Source organism: Heloderma suspectum, chromosome 6, assembly GCF_057233095.1.
Source record: "Heloderma suspectum isolate Gila_16-S chromosome 6, 16-S_ref, whole genome shotgun sequence".
Classification (NCBI taxonomy): domain Eukaryota; kingdom Metazoa; phylum Chordata; class Lepidosauria; order Squamata; family Helodermatidae; genus Heloderma; species Heloderma suspectum.
In genome coordinates this window covers 80,871,676-80,892,274 of record NC_139463.1, presented here as the reverse complement: position 1 = coordinate 80,892,274, position 20,599 = coordinate 80,871,676, and the positions used below count along the sequence as shown (strand labels likewise).

Below are 20,599 nucleotides of genomic sequence, written 5' to 3'. Positions count from 1 at the left end.
CCACTCCGCAAACTCCTCCACTGGATAAATGCTTACAGAAGTCAGCAAAATTGGCAAAGCAATGAGGCAGGCATTCACATATGCTTCTACGGCCTGTGTGTGTATGTAAGGATTTTATCAGAAGAATTCAAAACATAGTCCAAACACTGAGAGCTCTCGCATTGCCTCCTCATAGCTAGTAAAAACTTGAACAGATTAAACCTTAGGGCAGCCAAAACATTACAGTTGCCTGGTATGCACTACAATAATAGAGGTTTAAACTGGCAAATTAAAACTTAAAATACATTGTGACAATTTAAAACAATTAAAATTTAAAACAAACAGACCGAGGAGCCATGAAATCTGCCCTGCTCATGCTTACTGTTTTCACTGCAAGAGATGTGAATAATGTCATTCACAAGGACTGTGCACACAGATATTCCTGGTGTATGATACCATGGCACACCATCAAATCTGCAGGATCAAGGCCTAGGCATGCCATCTCATTCTTCATCAGTGCCACAAACCCTTTCTGAGAACCAGGCATGGTCCGTCTGTGGCACGACCACTCACTTTATCTAACAATGGACAGTACCCATGCATGGATGGCAAAACCTCATTGACGATATCCTCTCCTCTTGCAGTGTCATGCATTGCTTCCACAGAAAGCATGTCTTCCCTCAACTCAAATTCTGGACTTATCCCACACAGAGATTGCGAGCTCAGCAGTGCTAGTGGTATCTGCAGCATCTTATATGGCAAGAGAGTAGAACACAAAACTGGCCACACATTCTTACAGAACAATTCTCACAGATTGTTACACCCTCTGTCATGTCCTTGATGCAATACCCAACTGATTTGCATGGCATGCTAATTTTCCAGAACAATTTCAGCTTCTAAGGCACAGTCACTTCTGCAGTGGTTGTTATACACTCCTTGATAAACTCATCCTCACTAAAAAGATCCAGGGTTCTGGCCAGAAGCTCACAGAGAGAGAGAGCATAACTTGCATAAACAACAGTGTCATGCTCCATTTGTTTGTTTATTGGGGGGGGGGGTATGTTGGTGTGCAGCCAGAGATTTTAACAGTGAATGCATTTTATTGAGATGAACATGGCCTTGACATTCCTATAATCTACTGTGCTTTGTGGTATAGTACCTCTGTAGGTTTGGTGGGGTTTTGTTTGTTTGTTTGTTTGTTTTCTTCACTGCAAGAGATTCACCACAAATCAGACTCAGAGCCCTTCCTTGGAATTCTTCAAAATAAATCTGCTGTCCAGCTGTCTTGGAAGATAGTTACGCCACTCATCTCCTCCTCCCCTTTCCTTTGTTGGGGGCACTGAGCACAAGATATAACGTCATCAACAACAACAACATACTTCCCAATGTCTTCCCATTAATACCTGCGCTTTTGCGATTAATCACATTTATTTATTTATTTATTTATTTATTTATTTATTTCATTGCTAATCTGCCCAATAACTGGGTGGATTGCAAACAGTTAAAAACTAAAATGCCATAAAACAGTTAAATATAAAATACAATACAAATATTTTAAAGACTAAAATACAATATACTGCAAAACAATAAACAGCACAGGACTGGGTAAAACAGCCATAATAATCTAGAACTACATCTCTAAAATGCCTGGGAGAAAAGAAAGGTCTTTGCCTGGCACCAAAAAGATAACAACATAGGTGTCAGGTGAATCTTTGGGGAGTTTATCTCGTAAGTGGGGTGCCACCACTGAGAAGTCCCTCTGTCATGCAGTCACCTGCATAGCTTCCTTTGGCAGGGGCACCCAAAGAAAAGCCTCTGAAGATGACCTAAGGGTCCAAGCAGGTACATGCAGGAGGAGATGTCCCTTTAGATACTCTGGCCCCAAGCCATCTAAGGCTTTAAAGGCCAATGGGAACACTTCAAATTGGGCTTAGAAATGGACTGTTTCTGCTCATTTCAGGGCTTGCCCCCAGAAGCACTAAATCATAGTTCCACTAGCAGTAGCAGCTGCTTGCAAAATAGAATTGGTGGGGCTGGTCATGCATAGACCAGAATCAGTGGCCAGCTCTGCTAGCAGATGGGTACCACTGGATTCTGCCTCTAGTTGATTGATTGATTACATTTCTATACTCCACAGTAGCCAAAGCAATTAAACCCCCAAAATACAACATTCAAGTCTTAAACTACAGTATAAAATAAAAACCAAAATAAAACCTAATAGCAGTGTAAAGATTTAAAATAAAGGAATAGAGCAATCCTATAATCCCTGGGAGAGAATCGTAAACCCCCTCCAAGAATGGAGACAGCACTCTGACCTCAGAAGGCGGAGTTGGAGGTCCGACTCCAGATCTCTCCCCCCCTTACATCTGCCATGGAAAGTACTGCCCTGGCTGCCTAATCAAGGTCAGAAAAGTGGCCATGGAGGTGGAAAGGGGGCATTCTGGTGGGCAGGGAAGGAATGAGACTGGAGAGGCCAGGATACAAGTTATCCTGAGACTCCTCCAGCCTCCTTCCCTCCCTCTCCAAAATGACCTCCCTTGGTGGGCTGAAGAGCCCATCTAGCAAAAATACAGCAGATCAGAAGATGGGGAGGCAAAGATCCCTGCCAGCTTCAGCCTGGCAGGGCACAGGAAATGTGGAAGCCTTTGAGTTCTGGGGCTTTTGAGTGGTCAGGGCACAATCAATACAATTGTGTCCTAAGAGATTGAATATAACAGAAATGGAAAGACTATTTTTTTATTTTTTTATTTATTGCATTTGTATCCTGCCTTTTCATCTCTTGTAAGGAACCCAAGGCAGCTTACATTATATTCTGCCTCTCCATTTTATCCTCAAAGCAACAACCCTGTGAGGTAGATTGGGCTGAGAGTCTGTGACTGGTCCAAAGTCAGCCAGTGAGCTTCCATGGCCAAGTGGGGACTAGAACCCGGATCTCCCAGCTCCCAGTCCAACACTCTCACTACTACAACATACTGGCTCCCTGCCTGGGAAAAGAAGGAAGTCTTCACCTGGTACTGAAAAAAGCACAGCGTAGGTGCCAGGCAAGCCCTCTTCTTAGCAGCCACCCACCTCACTTTCTTTGGTGGGGCCTCCCAGAGATGGACCACTAAAGATGGTCTTAGGGTCTGGGCAGCTGTACATGCAAAGAGACAATCCTTCAGGTAACCTGACCCAAAGCCATTTAGACCTTTAATAACGGCACTTTGAATCGGGCCTGGAAATGGACTGTGCAGTGCAGATGGGAAAGTACTGGCATAATATGATCACATTGGACAGTCTTAAGCTCACTGCTCTACTTTGGACCAGCTGAAGTTTCTGGACCATTTTCAAAGGCAGACCCACATATAATGTACTACAGTATTCCAAAGCAGTTCTCACAAAATAGGAGATGTTTGCAAGACTTTGCCCTCCTCAATCCCCTGCCCATTGATTTGTATTTCAGAGGTGCCATGGGGGGATGGGACAGTCCTGCTCATGTGTCCTCCACTTTCATATTTCAATAGACATCCAGATAAAATAATTCTTTGGGCTATAAGAAGAAGCCAAAGCACATGCTATTAAAAAGTACAGCTGTCTGTCTCTTTGTTTAAAGTTAAATCCCATGTATCATATAGGTTGACTTGCAAGAATGCAGACACGAATACCTTTGGGAAAAATTTCCTTTTCAAAAACCAGGGAGGCTCAGATCATGCTTCATGAGACGATACAGGATCAGGACAACATGGATTATCTTTGCTGGTCCTAGGCACTCCATCCCTCCCATCTGGATTTAGGCTGGAATTGGAAAGCCCAAGGAAAAGTGTGGGGGGATGGAGGGTAAGCTGTAAGCAAGCACGATTTGTGTCATTGCACAACAGCATCACTGATCAGGCAGAAAGCATATCAGTGAAGGCATCAGCTTTAGCTTCTGATTTCCTGGCTCTTTAGAGTTTGACACAATATGAGATAGCCTTAACTCTGGTGCTAAATAAATTGACAAGTTTTTAAATCATTGAATGTATTTCTTTGATTTGTATACTGCCCAACTGGCAGTAACGTGGCGACTGACCTGAGGGAAAGGGGCCAGCTGAATCTGGAGGCCCCTGCCCTGAGACTGTGGCCTGCATGAGGAATAACTTGAACCAGGGACCCCTGGCACATGACCTCAAAAGCCTGCTGTAGCCCCAAGCTGGATTCCACCAAGGGGACTGTGTCCTTGTTCCTAGTGGCCTCAGGTTCCAGAGATCCCCTTTACTAGTGAAGAAATAATGGAGTTTTATGACATAGACCACAGAACTATAAATTCCAGGCTCGCCATTCCTCTGGACAAAGTTATAGATTGGGAGAGGTAGTCAAGACTAGAGAGTACATATGGGCCTAGTTGGGCTCTGGACCTTAAAGCAAGTTTTCTCTTTTCTGACTGGAGAAGCTGGAGATCCTGTCACTCCATCCTGACCCTACTTTTGATCAACTGACCACAGCTGTGTGTTCTTCTCCCCCTGGAGTCTTCTCTTGCTCTGTGGGCTCCCACTCAGTGTCAGGAGGAATTGGGCACCCTGGCGAAATTCAAAGGTTATAACAGTTCCTCAGTGGAACTAGTTTGCCATGAGTTGGACATTAGGCAGAGGGCTTTTATGAGCTGGTGGTAAAAAATCAGGCATGTTTAAATAGCCATACGCAACTGGGATGTGCATTGGGGGCCACACTGACACAATTTTGAAATGTCTCAAGCTTTTGGAGAATTATTGGATGATGATGAAGATGATGATTTGATTGGATAGTTCCAGCACAAAGTTAAGAGAAGAGCAGCACTTGAAGGAGTTTCAGTTCAAAGTGTGTAATAAAGCATGTTCACTTTAAAATGTGAACCACATGAACTTTTTCTCCATTCCTAAAATTCAGGCTTGAAAACAGACATTCACAAGTGGCAAGTGCATTGGGGTGGACATTGACACCATTCTTTTCAAAACCCCACTTCTTCCAGATTTGAATGGGAATTGGTGGTTTCCAATGTATTTTTTTTTTTTCCTCTTGGGTGATCACATCTCTTCCTATGCCAATGAGAATCAGACAAGATTTCAGCTGGGATGTGATCAATATGTTTTCCTCTTCAGTGACACAACAGAGAGACTGTGACTCCAAGGAGGTGATTATCTCCCCTATAATTATGAAATAAACCATTACTTATTATCCAAGTACATAGGGAGTTCTAGGGGTTATTCTTAACATTGATGCCATAGAGAGCTAAAGCTAAAGATATAGGGCTCAGTAAACCAGAATGTGGATATTTCACATTGTATAGTACAAACTTCAGATCAGCTGAGGAACTGACCATTCTCTCAGGCTGTAATACCAAAGGATACTCAAATGACAATGTATGAAGACAAGAAATATAATCGAGAAGGAAACTTTTCATGCAAGATGGTAATATTTGTGGTTGTTGTCTTGGTGCTGCTGCCTCCAGTGGTTTGCAAGGTTCCTCTTGGTAAATGTACCATCATCACTAAATCTCTCCCTATTTTCTACAAATATTATCAGTCAGGAGAACTCATCGTTGCTGGTATTACTTCTCAAATCTACATCTTTTCCAGTTCTATTACCTTTTCAAATCATCCTTCTCATGAACATATTGATGACCTTGAGTAAGGACTTGGTGTTTGTTTGGTTGGTTGGCTTTTTAAACCACATTGAACATGTGTCCACATAATAATCTCAAAGCAGACTGGGCCTAGGGGTTTGCTCTGTTTTCTGTTGAAGACTGGCTGGCACCTAGGAGTGCGCTGAAATAGTTGCCACCAAATTTCTGCCACACTCACAGATTGCTAATTTGGGATGGCCATTTCAGTTCATCTCTCAGCCAAAACCTGTAGTTGGTTTTGAATAATGTGCACATGTGCCAACTAGCAGTTAGTGCTGTTGCTGGACTGATTTTCTGAGAAAGCAAAAGTGCAGCTCAATATGCCAGTCTTACCTCAGATTTCTCTGGACTGGGGCTATTTAAGTGCAATATCTTTATCAATGATATACTAAATTGAAATATAGCAAATGCCATACTGGAGCAGATGCACAGTGATGCTACCTGTTACTCTCCCTGCAGGGTATTGATTCAGAACTATCAGCACATTCTGCTCTTGGAATTCGCTATAAAGGAGATCAATGACAATCCAAAGATCTTATCCAATGTCACCCTGGGTTTCCATATCTATAATAATCGTTTCAGTGCAACCTCAACCTATCATGCCTCGATGGACCTCCTTTCCACACAGAATAGATTCATCCCTAACTATAAGTGTGATGTCCGAACCAATCTGGTAGCTGTCATTGGGGGACCTAACTCTGACATTGGTCTCCATATGGCAGATATTCTGTGCATTTACAAGATTCCACAGGTAAGTTGAGTGCACTGAGTATGGGAGATGAACAGGCCTATCACTCTGCTCTTGTCATTCAGGTGGTGTTTTGTGGAGACAGATTGATTGAAACAAAGAAACAAACATTGCACAATGCTTAAAAGTCAAATCCTGATGAAGTGAAATAATTTTGCTTACCCTAGATTTGTGGGAAAAGTAATAATTCACAGCAATGTATTTATCTGTATAGCCACCAACATGCAAATGAAGAGAATTTCTACATTGTCTCAAGCCACATTCATGTGAAGAGGGACATCAGTTTTAGGATCCAGTATACCTACATCAATACTACACACTAACTGTTATTTATTCTCTTTAAGGATGCCTTGATTTTATCTGGAATAATGATTTTGGTACACAGACGTGGTTTCAGACACTGATGGAAGGGTGGGATGAAAATTTCATTTCATTTCAGTGTTGATAAGAAGTTACCAAATTCACAAAGTTATTCATATTTGGAACAAAAAGAACTTGAGATAAGGGACTAAAGAACCAGAGACTCTTAAGCTAGCTTTTTCAAAGCACAAGTCAGCTTGCTGCTGTTCTCATCTCTGACCTTTTGGGGGGTTGTTCAGAAGGGGAAAAGTTGCACATTTTTAAAAAGCTGTGTGTGTGTGTTTTAAAAATGCACATTTTTCCGAAGTTGGGCATTTTTCAAAAGTTGCACATTTTTGGAAAGTTGTGTATCCATGCAGATAAAGTTGTGCATTCTGAGAAAGTTATGCATTCTGAGAAAAGTGTGCATTTGAGACAGTTGTGTGTAGTGTTTTGGGTTTCTATACCTAGAATGAGGAGGGGCAGACTGCGATCACTCCAGAGATAAACAAAAGAGATATGTAACAGTATTTATTTAACTTCAGAAGGTTTGGTAAATTACAATATTAAGAAAACAATTAATAGAACTAGACACCTAATATGGACAACTCTAACTTTAGGCCATAGTTCACTGCACTGTTACTGTTGCTAGACCAGCAAGAGTTGCCTGTCCCAGTTCCCTTGGGCTTTTGGTACCAGTCTCTGGGTGGTGGTTCACTCTTTTTCTAGATGAAGGATGCTTTATCTGTGTCTTTCTCATCTTCACCACACTTCTGGTTTCCCCAAATTTCCTTCTCAGATATTGTCCTTCCCTCTCCTGTTGTCTCCTCCTCTTCTCCTGCACCAGTCATCTCCCCTTTCTAACTGGCATTTTACTCCCCCCTCTCTCCATTCCATTCCCTTCCCACTTGGGGATGTCACAAGAACCTGGCTGGGGCTCAAGCTTGGCTATTTCATGCTGGCTCACCCCCTGGACATCTGTCTGCGGATTCCCACACTTGCTGACTCAGTGCATGCCAAATCGGGCAAGCACAGAGATCCACTTTTGTCCATGAGCAGACCATTTACACCTGTAATTCTGCATCAATGGAGCTATTTATAGCTGCCATTTTATGCAAATGGTGATTTCCATAAATAGATGAGATGTCAAAATGGCGGGTTGTGGGATGGGGGGAATGCTGCTTGCTGGACACCCACATACTATCCTGCAGTTTATGCAGTGCACCAAGCAGGGTCGGGCAGCTGGCAGGGGCCTGGCAAGCGGCGGGCAACACGTGCTCCAGTGATTTTGCCCATCCTTACTCCCACTTTACACAGTCCACATTCTAAGGCCCTTAGAAGTAGGCATTACGTGTGTATTTTGAGAGAATTGTGCATTTTTCACGTGCATGTTTTGCAAACGTAAATGCAAGTTTGGGAATTGGTGAACATTTTCGAAGAACACGCACTCCCATTCACATTCACATTCAAGGTTGCAAATGGGGCAGTTTTGAATGATTTATAAACTGGAACAATATTCTCATACATCCCTACTTGAGATTAAGGATGAGGGGAAATGAATGTGGGAGCAACTGTAACTGACAGATTTGTCCCTCTAGGTCCAAGTCTTCAAGTGCTTTGTACTTAAAGATGGGGTTTGAATTGAGGATGTCCAGATTTTGTTTCATTTGTTCCATCGGTGTTCTGCAGATTGTAAGGCAGCTTTCGTTCCATTTTCTGCTCACTGACAGAATCATCCCCCCTCTTAGAAAATTATGTAAAAACATCCACCATATTCCACATAACTTTTGCTGTGTATTTTGTCTTAGCTCAGTGTACAATCAATGAGCAGCATGCAGCTTGTTGTTTTCTGTAAAACATGCCTTATGCAAATGGTGGCCGTAAAGTGGCCATGTACCCAAGATTACAGGACTGAATGGACCATTGATGCCTGTTAACTTGTGTACATGGCCACTTGCATACATGGCTATTTGCTCTTGCCCACGCCCAATTGTCAAGTGCCCATGGACTGCCAGAAGCTTGGCCAGGGAACCAAACAGGGGCAGTTAAGTGGCGGTGGTTCAGGAAGCTGCGCTGAAGTGGGTGCAGGGTGTTTAGTCCATCCCGGCATGCAAATGGGTGAGGATTTCATTTCATTTCATTTTTGATAGGACTTTACCAAGATTTCCAGTGTTCTTCATATTCAATATTTAAACTTGAACTTGATATATATAGAGAGGGGGGGAGGGAGGGGGAGATAATGGGGAAGGAAGTGAAAATGACAGGTTTGTCCATCCATAGCTAACACTGAAACTTCAATCAAGATTTCAGATTAAAAATCAATTATTAATTCATTGTTTTAAAAAAAGTTTGCAGAATGAGATATGAAGGGAGTGTCTACTAAAACAGTGCTGAGCAACTGGATGCCTTTTCAGGTGGGCGTATCATAACTGAAGTACAATCTTTGAAAGATTGCATTGTAGTGCACACTAGAAATCTGTGGGTTTAGTGTTTGGACCACTAAGGTGCTGAATATCGGTTATATTTGTCTTCTTCTCTTTGCTAGTAATGTGCATATTGCACATCATTATTTTGATAACATGTTAAACTACATTTTTAAACTACATTTTATCATTTTATGCTGTAAGCTGTCCAGAACACAATATTTTGGTGGCTTTTTATAAATGAAGGAAATAGCATATGGATGTGGTTTTGCCTTAAGTCTACTGAGAGTCCAGGGAGCAGGTGGCACAGAACACTGCAGAAACAGGGAAGAATTTGTACCATACAGAGGCCCAATTTTCCTTCTAGCTCATGTGCAAATGAGTCAAAATGTCCTCCTCCCTTTCCCAGTAGAGCCATTTGTGTTCCAGATTGGCTATCCATGAAGCAATTTTTTTCGGAAACAATGTATATTCTATGACTGTGACTTGGTATTTCTATCACCTTCACAGAAAACTTTGAATCCTGGTTCATAATTACATACATGTTCAATACACAAAACAAATGAATTCTTGATTCTGATGACATTTTATGACAAGCATTTCAGTTGCGCATGGATGATGTTACACTTCTTTTCTGCTCTTTCATTGTTTACTTTCTTTAGCTCACATATGGCTGTGCTCCAGGGGTGAATAATAAAATGCAAAGTATTTTCTTCTACCGGATGTTCCCCAAAGCTTCCCTTCAATATATGGGGATTCTCCAGTTATTGCTGCATTTCAAGTGGACATGGATTGGAGTATTGTATGTGAATGATGACACCGGGCAGAAGTTTATTCAGAATGTGCTTCCCATGTTTACCAAGAGTGGTATCTGCTTTGACTTCATTGAAAGATGCCCCCAAAAGACCTTTTCCAGTGACATTGAAAAAATGGTGGTGGAGGTTATTGAAATATGCAAAATTGTCATGAACAGCACTGCCAAAGTGTTAGTACTACATGGAGAAACAGGGACTATGATTATGATGAGGATATTGATGCGGATTTCAGAATTTGAGAATGCACCATCAAAGACCAAAGGTAAAGTGTGGATTATGACAGCCCAGATGGACTTCACATCCTTTTCCTTTCAAAGGAGTTGGGATATACACTTCATCCATGGTGCTTTATCTTTTGCCAGTCACTCAAAGGAGTTGTTAGGATTCCAGAAATTTCTTCAGAGGAGAACCTATACCTCAAAAAGAGAAGATGGCTTCATTAGGGAGTTCTGGGAACAAGCATTTAGCTGTTCATTCTCCAGTTCTGCGGTAGACAGAGAGGTGGAGAAAATCTGTACCGGGGAGGAGAAGCTGGAGACTCTTCCTGGATCTGTTTTTGAAACAAGAATCACTGCCCACAGTTACAGCATCTACAATGCTGTCTATGCTGTGGCCCATGCTTTGCATGCCATGGATTCTTCCAAATTGAAACACAGAGCAATGGCGGATGGAGCGAGATGGATGCTTCGGTATCAACAGCCATGGCAGGTAACATCCTAAGCACACAGAAATGCAGGAGAGCTCCCAATGACATTGGTTGCAAAAAATCTATTTGAATGAATCTATTTTACATCCCGTTCATGGGTGCTCTTCCTTATATTAGGTGCTCTTCCTTCAGCCATACTGAATTTCATTGTTTTGGTCATATCTGATGAGTATAACTCAGTATGACTAGGCACATGGAATAATTATATGGTATATGCATGTGGATAAAAGTTAACAAAGCTCTTTGAGCATATTTTTACACACACACCCTTCCTAATAGTATGGTTAGTTAAGGGCTATACATAATTGGTTATTGCAGGAGCTAGTACATGATCAGTGGGATTTTGGCTTTTTAAGAAGTGCTTTGCATATGAAAACGCAGCTGTTTGATAAGATACAGTAGTAATTAGTTCAGCTTATTTTTATCTCATTTTTATAGTGCCTGTAGATGGAAATGGGTGAGTGATCTGTGCAATTTTACTGTCACTGAGTTTCTTGACGTCCTTCTAAGGACTTATTTCTGTTATCAGTTATTCATTTCAAATAATGATTAGTATACGGATCAGAACAGTAGGGAGAACATAGGCTGGGCATGCATAACAAGGAGAACTAAATCCAGTTTCTCACTGTGGTAGCGAGCACCTGAACATTGGGATTTTAGCTTCTTTTTTAAAAAAAACACACAGGTGTGTATATGCAGCCCCAGCTGTTGAATCTGGTAAGAAAATGATGAGTGCAGTATGTATTTGACATCCTTGTATTGCCTATAATTGTACTCCACTGCACTTTACTAAACAGATTAGAACCCCTCACAGAGAGCCACGTGAGGACTTGAATGAAGTTTGCATATTAAATGTGTTATGTATCATAGATATTACAATACAGTTTCCAAGAAAGACAATTCTGATGAACTAACTATATTAATCAGAGAGAGAGAGGAATGAATCCTAGAGCTGAGCTGAAAGAGGGCACTTTTGTTAATATAATGTGGGTTGATAAAAAAGGGCCTCCTTTTAGCAGTTTGATTGGTGATGTTGCATGGGGGCTAAAGTGTATGCTCATTCAGAATTAGGACAATGTCACACACAAAACCTAGTACTCACTTCTTTGCAGATCAGGTAGCCTGGTTAACTGCAATGATGGGATGGTTGATAGTCTGAAATCACTAAAAAATGGATAGGAATTCCTAAAAACGATTCCTAAGGTACTACTAAGGGACTAATAGGGAATGAAAAACCAAAAAAAAAAAAAAGTGAATCTAATACGAAGGTAAAGAACATGTGTCCCTCCAGATGTTTTTGGACTCTAACTCACACCATCCCTCATCATTGGCTACTACAATGACTAGGCTAATGTGAGTTGCAGTCTAGCGACATCTGGATGGCCATGTGTTCCCCACCCCTGCTTTAGGGGATTATAAACTTCCCCACTGTGGTGCCTTCCAGATGTGTTGGACATGGGTCATAGTCCAACAAATCTGGAGGGTACCAGATTGGGGAAGACTGGGTTAGACTTTCAAGTACCTTCCAGGAAAGTTTGCATCTTGCTCTGTTCTCTTTTACTTTTCATGAAGCACTAGAAAAAAAGTTTTATTGCTGCAGTCAGATTGGGGAGTGGAAAAGTAAAGCCAGAGTGAGTTGCATTCCAACAACATCTGGAGGTCTACATATTCCCCACCTCTGATATAAATTCGTTTCCCCCTCAGAGGACATTTTGAACACCATGGTAACGTACCTATTATGCCCTAATAAAGAAACCTTTGGCATTGCCTTATTAAATTCCCCGTGCCCATTTTCCCTCCCTCTTACTTCAATACATACGCACACACACACACACCATTCCTTTGGTCCATCTGTCATCTTATCTGGCACTGGGGAACATTTTGGGTCAAGCCAGGCCTGCTCAAGAGGAATGGGCTCCACTTGAATCAAAATGGAACCAGACTGGTGGTGTTTAGTGTAAAAGTGTGGCAGAGCACCTTTTAAACTGGAGGAAAGCCAACAGGAGCTCAGAAGCATCTGATTTAGGTTGAATAATCCCTAGGGGATGAAGATGAAAATATTTTGATTGTCCAAATGGGGATGAGGAGGGAATAGGCCATGAGCATGTGGTGAAACATGAAAGCCAGTCAAAGAGGCCTAAGGTCCATAGCAGAAGATTACATGCCAGAGACATCTGGGGTGGGACACCATGTATAGGTGTTTCTATACTAATACTAGAAGCCTCCAGGCCAAAATGGGAGAGTTGGAGTGCCAGGTTTTAAAGGGAATGATATAGTGTGCATAACAGAAGCCTGGTGAAACAAAGAGAACCCGTGGGATACGGTGGACAGAAAATGTCTATGAAGGACATGGAAGGGTGTACTGGAGGAGGTGTCACTCTGTACATCAAAGAAGGCATAACATCAAGTGGTCTAGAAAATCTAAAAGAGACTGACTCCTCCACAGAAGCACTGTAGTTGACAATACCAGGCTCTGCAAATAATTTAGTACTAGGGACATGCTATTGTCCCCCAGACCAGAACACTCAGGGGGAACTTGAGATGGAACAAGAAATCAGGATGCATCCAAATGAGAAGGTGTTGTAATAATGGGGGACTTTAGTTACCCCCATATTGAATTGATAAATGCATGTTCCAGTCACGACAAAGAGGTTAAATTTCTTGATGGCCTAAACAACTGTGCCCTAGAACAGCTGGTCACGGAACCAGAGGGGAGGTAACCCTGGATTTAATTCTAGGTGGTGTTGCCCAGGACCTAGTGAAAGATGTGAGAGTTGTCAAAACAACTGGAAATAGTGAACTCAGTGATAGTAGATATGCAATACACTGAAGTGGAAAATTGCAAAGGAAGTCCAACACAGTCACATTTGACTTCAAATCTGCTCTAAAATGGGGAAACTGGTAAAAAGGAAGTTGGAAAGGGAGTCAAGAAGGTTAAATCTTTTCAAAATACTTGGAGGCTACTCAAAACCATGATAACAGAAGCTCAGGTGGAATGTATAACACAAGTTAGGAAAGATAGCACCAAGTCCAAGAGGTCACCAGCATGGTTAATGAGCAGTGTCAAGGAAGCTATTAGAGAAAAGAAGGTTTCCTTCAGAAAATGGAAGTCTTGCCCAAATGAGTAGAACCAAAATGAACACAAATTTGCAAAAAGGAAATGCAAGCAGACAATAAGAGATGCAAAAAAGCATTTTGAGGAGCATATTGCTAACAACATCAAGGCCAATAATAAAAAAAATCTTGAAATATATAGAAGCAGGATACCCACTAGGAAGGCAGTTGGACTGTTGGATGACAACAGAGTTAAAGGAGTACTAAAGGAGGGTAAGGAGATTGTGGAAAAGCTGAATTAATTATTTCCATCTGAGTTTACTGCAAAAAATTATTTGCTGGCAAATTATGTCTGGTACAGAGGCTCAAATTTCACATTTCAAACCTACGGATACACTATACTTTTTTGAGGGCACAGCACACAGTATACTCTTTCCTTTATCTAATAGGACAAATGGTTTTCCAAAAAGATAATGCAGAAAGGTTACTACAAACTGAACCCTGTGTAAGTCTATGAGGAAAGAAGAATAGGAAGAGGAAGTGACAGTATGTGTCATATTGCTGGAGGTCATGGAAATTTAAATTCCTATAAATAACTATTTTTTTTATGTGTTCCACCTCAGAATTGGCATGGACCATCCTCAAACAAATCTCTTCTACAATGCTAACGTTCAGATCAATTTGCTGGGCTGTTTTCTTAATATAAGCCATATTATTATTATTATTATTATTATTATTATTTATTAAATGTATTAATTGCCCATCTGGCTGGTCACCCAGCCACTCTGGGCGATGTACAACATATAATAAAACAGTTTAAAACAATAAAATTCTACAATAAAAACATTTTCTAAAATACCCTAACCCACCCCAAATGCCTGCCTGAACAACCACGTTTTTAATGCACAGCGGAAGCTCATTAAAGAGGGGGCATGACGGAGTTCCTTAGGGAGGGAGTTCCACAGAGTGGGGGCCACCACAGAAAAGGCCTTCTCCCTCATCCCCACCAGTCTAGCTGTCCTGGCTGATGGGACAGAGAGAAGGCCATCCAAGGCTGATCTTGTTAAGCAGCCTGTCTGGTGTTGCTGGAGGCGCTCCTTAAACTACTTTACCTATCTCCCTACCCTGCACCCTCATTTCTGTTTATACTGACAGAATATTATTCACCTGACTTTCCCTTAACATAGGGACACAACTGTCGCCCAATGGTGAGAAGGAGAACGAGAGGGAGAAGAAGGAGAAAAAACATAGATCCAACACCGAGTAATTTTTGATCCTTAATTATTACTATGATTATTACTAATGGTATCACAAGCCTGTATTATGCATTTAAAGGGAACATTAACCACGGAAAGTGAAATATCCATCATTTTGTACTTTTTTTGCATCCTCATTCATAACTTTTTTCTTTTTATTAGCTCCACAACTTTCTGGGACATGTGTCATTTAACAACAATGCTGGGGAAAAGGTTTCTTTTGATCAAAATGGGGAATTAGAAGCTGGATTTGATATTATAAACTGGATAACATTCTCAAACAAGTCCTTTCTTAGAGTAAAAGTTGGAAGGATAGTTCCCAAGGTTCCACAACACAAAATGTTCACCATAATTGAGGATGCCATTTTATGGCCCAGCATGTTTAACCAGGTAGGAGCCAGGGAAATATCCATTAATGTCTCCGATATTCAAAAAATGGATCACTGTTAAGACAATGAAATAATTCTGTGCCTGAATTCTGGTTGTAGGTGAGACCTTTTCATATCATAATCTTATTTCTAACCTATCTTTTCCAGTAAAATTTTGACGCAAACACACACACACACACACACACACACACACATATATATATATATATATATATATATATATATATATATATATAGTTAATTACTTTTTTGACTGCATTCCCATTGACTGATTCTCATGAAACACACTTCATTGGAAAGCGGTTGACACGCATATTCCATGAATAACAATGTCTTTCAGTATAATTTTTTTATGTTCATAAAGCTGGAAAAAAAGATTAGGTTATTTTCTATAATGATGCCCTATGAAGTTTTATTTTTAATTTCAAAAAAGTCAAGTATAATTAAACAAACATAATTACTTGCAAACTGGAGCAAAATGAAATATGAACACACACACAAAATGTCTCTGTCCACCCTTATAAACACAGGTGCAAGCCAAAGTACAATGATATCTCATTAACATACAGCCTGTAGAGAAATCATGAAGGGATCCATATAGCCATGATGTAGGGATGGGCAGATTCCCTACCTTCCAGTCCATGGGGGAATCTGCCCAGGGGGGGAGGTGATCCGTTCCTATCCCCTGGAAACATCCGGAGTGGCTCTGCGTTGGGGGCTTTCCACAGAGGCGCACACTGGCTCTGTATCACCAGCGATATGGAGCCGGCATGCCATTCTGGAGATAAGTGCACCTTTTGGGTCCACAGCGGAATTCTCCGCCATCCCTAGCCATGATGTGCGCCCATTGGTAAAACTCCAGATTCAAATTGTCGATGGATCACAATGAGGACATTACAATGGCCACCCTGGAGTTCACACCAAGAACATTGTATTTAAGGAAGTCTTGAAAAGATTAAAAAAAAACCACTTTGAATGTTTCAATAAATGCAGTTAGTTAAGTTAAATCTTTCATTAAATTTTAACTATTCTCTGCAAATTGCATTTGTGGGTAACCAAGTGGTATTAATTTACAGTATTTTGACCAATCCCATCATCAAGATTCTAAATCTGTCATAATAGGATAACCAGCCCTAAACAAATGTTTTAGCAATTGTTGCAACCAAAAATCATAGTAGAAAACAAAATAAAAGTATAAAACATGATGAAGAACAAGCAATATATAGCCAAGTAACATTAAGGATGATGGAGAATTCCCCCACAGACCCCAATGAGGCTGGATTCCAAAGAATCCAGCCTCCAGATTCTGTGGCGAAATGGAGCACTTACCTCCGCCTGCATTTAGGTTAATCTAACAGCTTTACAGCCACAAATGGCGTCCACTACGCCATTTGCGGCCGGAGTTAGCCCTCCCTCAGCCAGCGATATGGCATGGCAATGGCGGCCGGCCATATCACCAGCGATGCAGAGCCGGTGGCTGGCTCCACAGGATTGTCACAGAGCAGAGCCAGCTCAGATGGATGCCAGGGGGAGGGACGGATCGCCTCCCCCTGCAGGCAGATTCCCACCCAGACCAGCAGGTAGGAAATCCACTAGGGATGTATAAATCCCACTTACCAGTCCACTGCCGGGGTCCGCTGGGGGGGGGGAGGCGATCCGTCCCTTCCCCTGGAATCCTCCTCAGCTGGCTCCGCTACACAGCAAGGCTGTGGAGCCGCTGGCCGGGGCTGGCCACAGCAGGACTTCCGGCCACTGCCGGGCTGCTGTGGCTGCAAATGGCAGCTGTCGGAGCGGCCACCATTTGTGTGCCTGCATTAGGCCGTGATAGACTACGTAAGTATTTATGTAGCCTATCATGGCCAAAGGCAAGGATGCAAATGGCATAGCCGCAGCTGGCATCAGGTAGGTCCGTCCCAGAGGGGATTTTGGGGGGTCACGGGGGGGGAGTCCGTTCCACCATGGACTCCGGGGGGGGGCAGATTCTTTAGAATCCGGCCTCACTGGAGTCCACGGCGGATTTCTCCAACTTCCCTAGAATCCGCCCTTCCCTAAGTAACATGGACTGATTGCATCAAACAGTAAGGTATTGCAAACCACACTTCAATGTGTTCCACCATCTTCAGGTCATGGACCCATTTCCAGAGAACTTTATCATATGGCCCAAATACTTCAGTAATGGCTAGAGATTCCACCAGTCCTGTCTAAAAGCTATGCCATGAAATCATCAACCTATTTACCTAACTGAAGAATGATCAGTGAAATCTAATCCCTGTAAAACTGATTTCAGTGTTAAAACATTATTCCCTTTCATTTATGATCAGTCGCAGCCCCTTTCTTTGTGTAATGGCAACTGCTTTTTGGGTTATAGAAGGACAAAGATGGAAGGGAAGCCATTTTGCTGCTATGATTGTCTCCCATGTCCAGAAGGGAAAATTTCAAACCAAACAGGTAAGAGATAGTTTATAGAGATGATCACAATCCAAATATGTTTTCTGTGATCCAGCATGTGCATAGTGTATAAATGCCACTTTTCCTAATTTTTGAGTTCACAATTCCATGGTGGTGGCTGCAGTTAAGAGTCTATACATTGATATTACTCTGATATAACTACTAATGTTTATTCAATGATGATAAAACCTGATGGTTTTAGACTATAATTATGTGTGTCTCATGCAGGCCTGCCCGGGGGGGGGGGTGCCTTGGGCTCCCTCGCAGCGCGGAGGGGGACAAGCATTATTTTATGTTAATAAAATGTGAGCCATTATCATGAGCCAAGGCAAGGAGAACATTAAAAAAGAAAACATGCTTGCACATGTTCAGAGCATTCATCCTGTTCCAGAGCCTTTCCCTGGACTGGAAAGCCTTTGGAGTCTGCCTGGTGCCCTGCGCCAGGCAGTGCTACCCCCTCCCCCCCCCAATTAAGATGGAAAGTGCCACAAAAAATAGGGTCAGTTTAGGCTGTTATCCTTGGGCTGGCCAATCAGAGATGACCCCTTCCCTCCACAGGGGTAGTTTTTGATGATGGGGAGACGGGTTGCACAGAGGAAGGAGGCTGGCTCATTGACTGGCCAGTAAATGGAGTAGGTAGCTGGCTGGCCAGTCAGTGGCCAATCAGAGCCACTTGCAAGTGTGTTGGGCAGTCCAAGTGTACTTGAATGGAGTGGGTGGAGGGACGCTAATAACGTAGCGTCCCTCCCCCTGGCAAGGATTCCGAGGGGAGGGACAGAGAGCATCCCCCCCCCAGTGGCACCCGATGGAGCCAGGTAATGGGAGTTTCATACATCCCTAGTATTAGCTTTACAGTTGTTATTTTTTTTGGCAAAACCTTGTTTTATGACTCCCCTTTAATCTGTGTCTCTGTGTGTGTGTGTGCTCACACACTCTTTGTATAGCACCTCACTTGAAATTAAAACTGGACAAGACAGAGGTGGTATTATTAGATGGCCTATCAGTCCAAGAACAGGATAACAGCCTCTTCTGTACAGGATTGCAGTCCCCTTAAAGATTACTTTTGAAGCTTGAGAATAATTAATAAAAATGTTGAAGAGTACAGAGCCTAGGACTGAGCCATAGAGCACCCCACTTGATACCTCCCTCCAGTCTGATGAAGAACCATTGACAAACACTCTTTGGGTATGGTTCTCCAGTCTGCTGTGGATCCACCTAGTAGTAATGCTAATGAACCTACACTTAAGCAGCTTGATAAACAGGATGGCATGGGGTACTTTGTCAAATGCCTTCTTGCAACAGTAACTATGAAAAGATTTGAAATAGTCTTCTCAGTTTGTGACCTAGCAGCACTCATTCAGGCATTGATAATTCTGAAGTGCAATGAATATCAATCTGCAATGCAGAGAAACCAACTTTTTTCTTTTCTTTTTTCAGATATGGATGATTGTTTTCAATGTTCAGAAGATCAGTATTCTAACTATGACCATGATGCATGCATTCCCAAAAATGTCACTTTCTTATCATATGAAGAACCTTTAGGGACCACTTTGGCTAGTTTTGCTCTTTCCTTTTCATTCTTCACAACTTTGGTGCTTTCGACCTTCATTAAGCACCAAGACACTCCCATAGTCAAAGCCAACAATCGGGACCTGACCTACACTCTTCTCAGCTCCCTCCTGCTCTGCTTCCTTTGCACATTTCTGTTTATTGGTCAACCACAGAAAGTGATGTGTCTCTTCCGACAAACTGCTTTTGCTGTCATCTTCTCAGTGGCTGTTTCTTGTGTGCTGGCCAAAACCATCATTGTGGTTCTAGCATTCATGTCCACAAAGCCGGGATCCAGGATGAGGAAATGGATGGGGAAACAACTGGCCAGCACTATCATTGTTTCTTGCTCCCTTATTCAAGCTACTATTTGTACTGTGTGGCTTGCAACATCTCCTCCATTTCCAGATGTTGTCATCAGCCCAATGGCTGAAGAAATTGTACTGGAATGTAATGAAGGGTCAGCAGCCATTTTTTACTGCGCGCTGGGCTTCATGGGTTTCCTGTCCAGTGTCAGCTTCATTCTGGCATTCCTAGCCAGGAAGTTACCTGACAGTTTTAATGAAGCCAAGTTCATTACCTTCAGCATGTTGGTTTTTTGCAGTGTTTGGTTGTCCTTTGTTCCATCATATCTCAGCACCAAGGGAAAATATACAGTTGCGGTAGAGATTTTCGCTATCATAACTTCCAGTGCTGGATTGCTGGGTTGCATTTTTTCTCCCAAATGCTACATTATTTTGCTGAAGCCTGAGCTGAACAACAAGGGGCAATTAATCAGAAGAAAGAATGAAAATATCTAATCGTGTGTGGTCTTATCCAGCTACAGTTACCATTATAAATAGGACTAATTATTAATAGGTTTCCAAGATACTTAATCATGTCTCACTTTAGCGGGATAGGGGCATGTGCTTTTGCTGTGGTATTTATTTCCACATTTGTTCAGTCGTTCAGTTGTGTCTGACTCTTCGTGACCCTATGGACCATAGCATGCCAGGCCTTCCTGTCCTGCGCTCTCTCCCGGAGCATGCTCAAGTTCATATTCATTGCATCAGTGATGCTATCTAGCCATTTCATCCTCTGCCGTCCCCTTCTCCTTTTGCCTTCAGTCTTTCCCAGCATCAGGGTCTTTTCCAGAGAGTTTTCTCTTCGCATTAGGTGCCCAAAATATTTGAGCTTCAGCTTCAGTATCTGTCCTTCCAATGAGCACTCAGGGTTGATTTCCTTTAGGATGGACTGATTTGACCTCCTTGCAGTCTAGGGGACTCAAAAGAGTCTTC

General features: G+C 42.2%; 1 protein-coding gene across 1 annotated transcript; it reads left to right on the top strand.

Moving 5' to 3' along the window:
• Window positions 1-6,077: 6,077 nt before the first annotated feature.
• On the top strand, window positions 6,078-20,122 carry LOC146341427 (vomeronasal type-2 receptor 26-like). Its single transcript, XM_084807440.1, has 5 exons — window positions 6,078-6,347; window positions 9,769-10,629; window positions 15,100-15,327; window positions 17,648-17,774; window positions 19,212-20,122. The coding sequence occupies exons 1-5, from the start codon at window positions 6,204-6,206 to the stop codon at window positions 20,120-20,122; spliced, it is 2,271 nt and encodes a 756-aa protein (XP_084663566.1). The 5' UTR covers window positions 6,078-6,203.
• The last annotated feature ends 477 nt before the right edge of the window (window positions 20,123-20,599 follow it).

What these genes read in the sequence shown, in the direction of transcription:
- LOC146341427 (XM_084807440.1), top strand. Translation starts at nt 6,204, where the DNA reads ATGGACCTCCTTTCCACACAGAATAGATTCATCCCTAACTATAAGTGT. An exon ending in GGCCCAGCATGTTTAACCAG is followed by an intron (nt 15,328 to 17,647) that starts GTAGGAGCCAGG and finishes ATTTATGATCAG; the next exon opens with TCGCAGCCCCTTTCTTTGTG. An exon ending in GAAAATTTCAAACCAAACAG is followed by an intron (nt 17,775 to 19,211) that starts GTAAGAGATAGT and finishes TTCTTTTTTCAG; the next exon opens with ATATGGATGATTGTTTTCAA.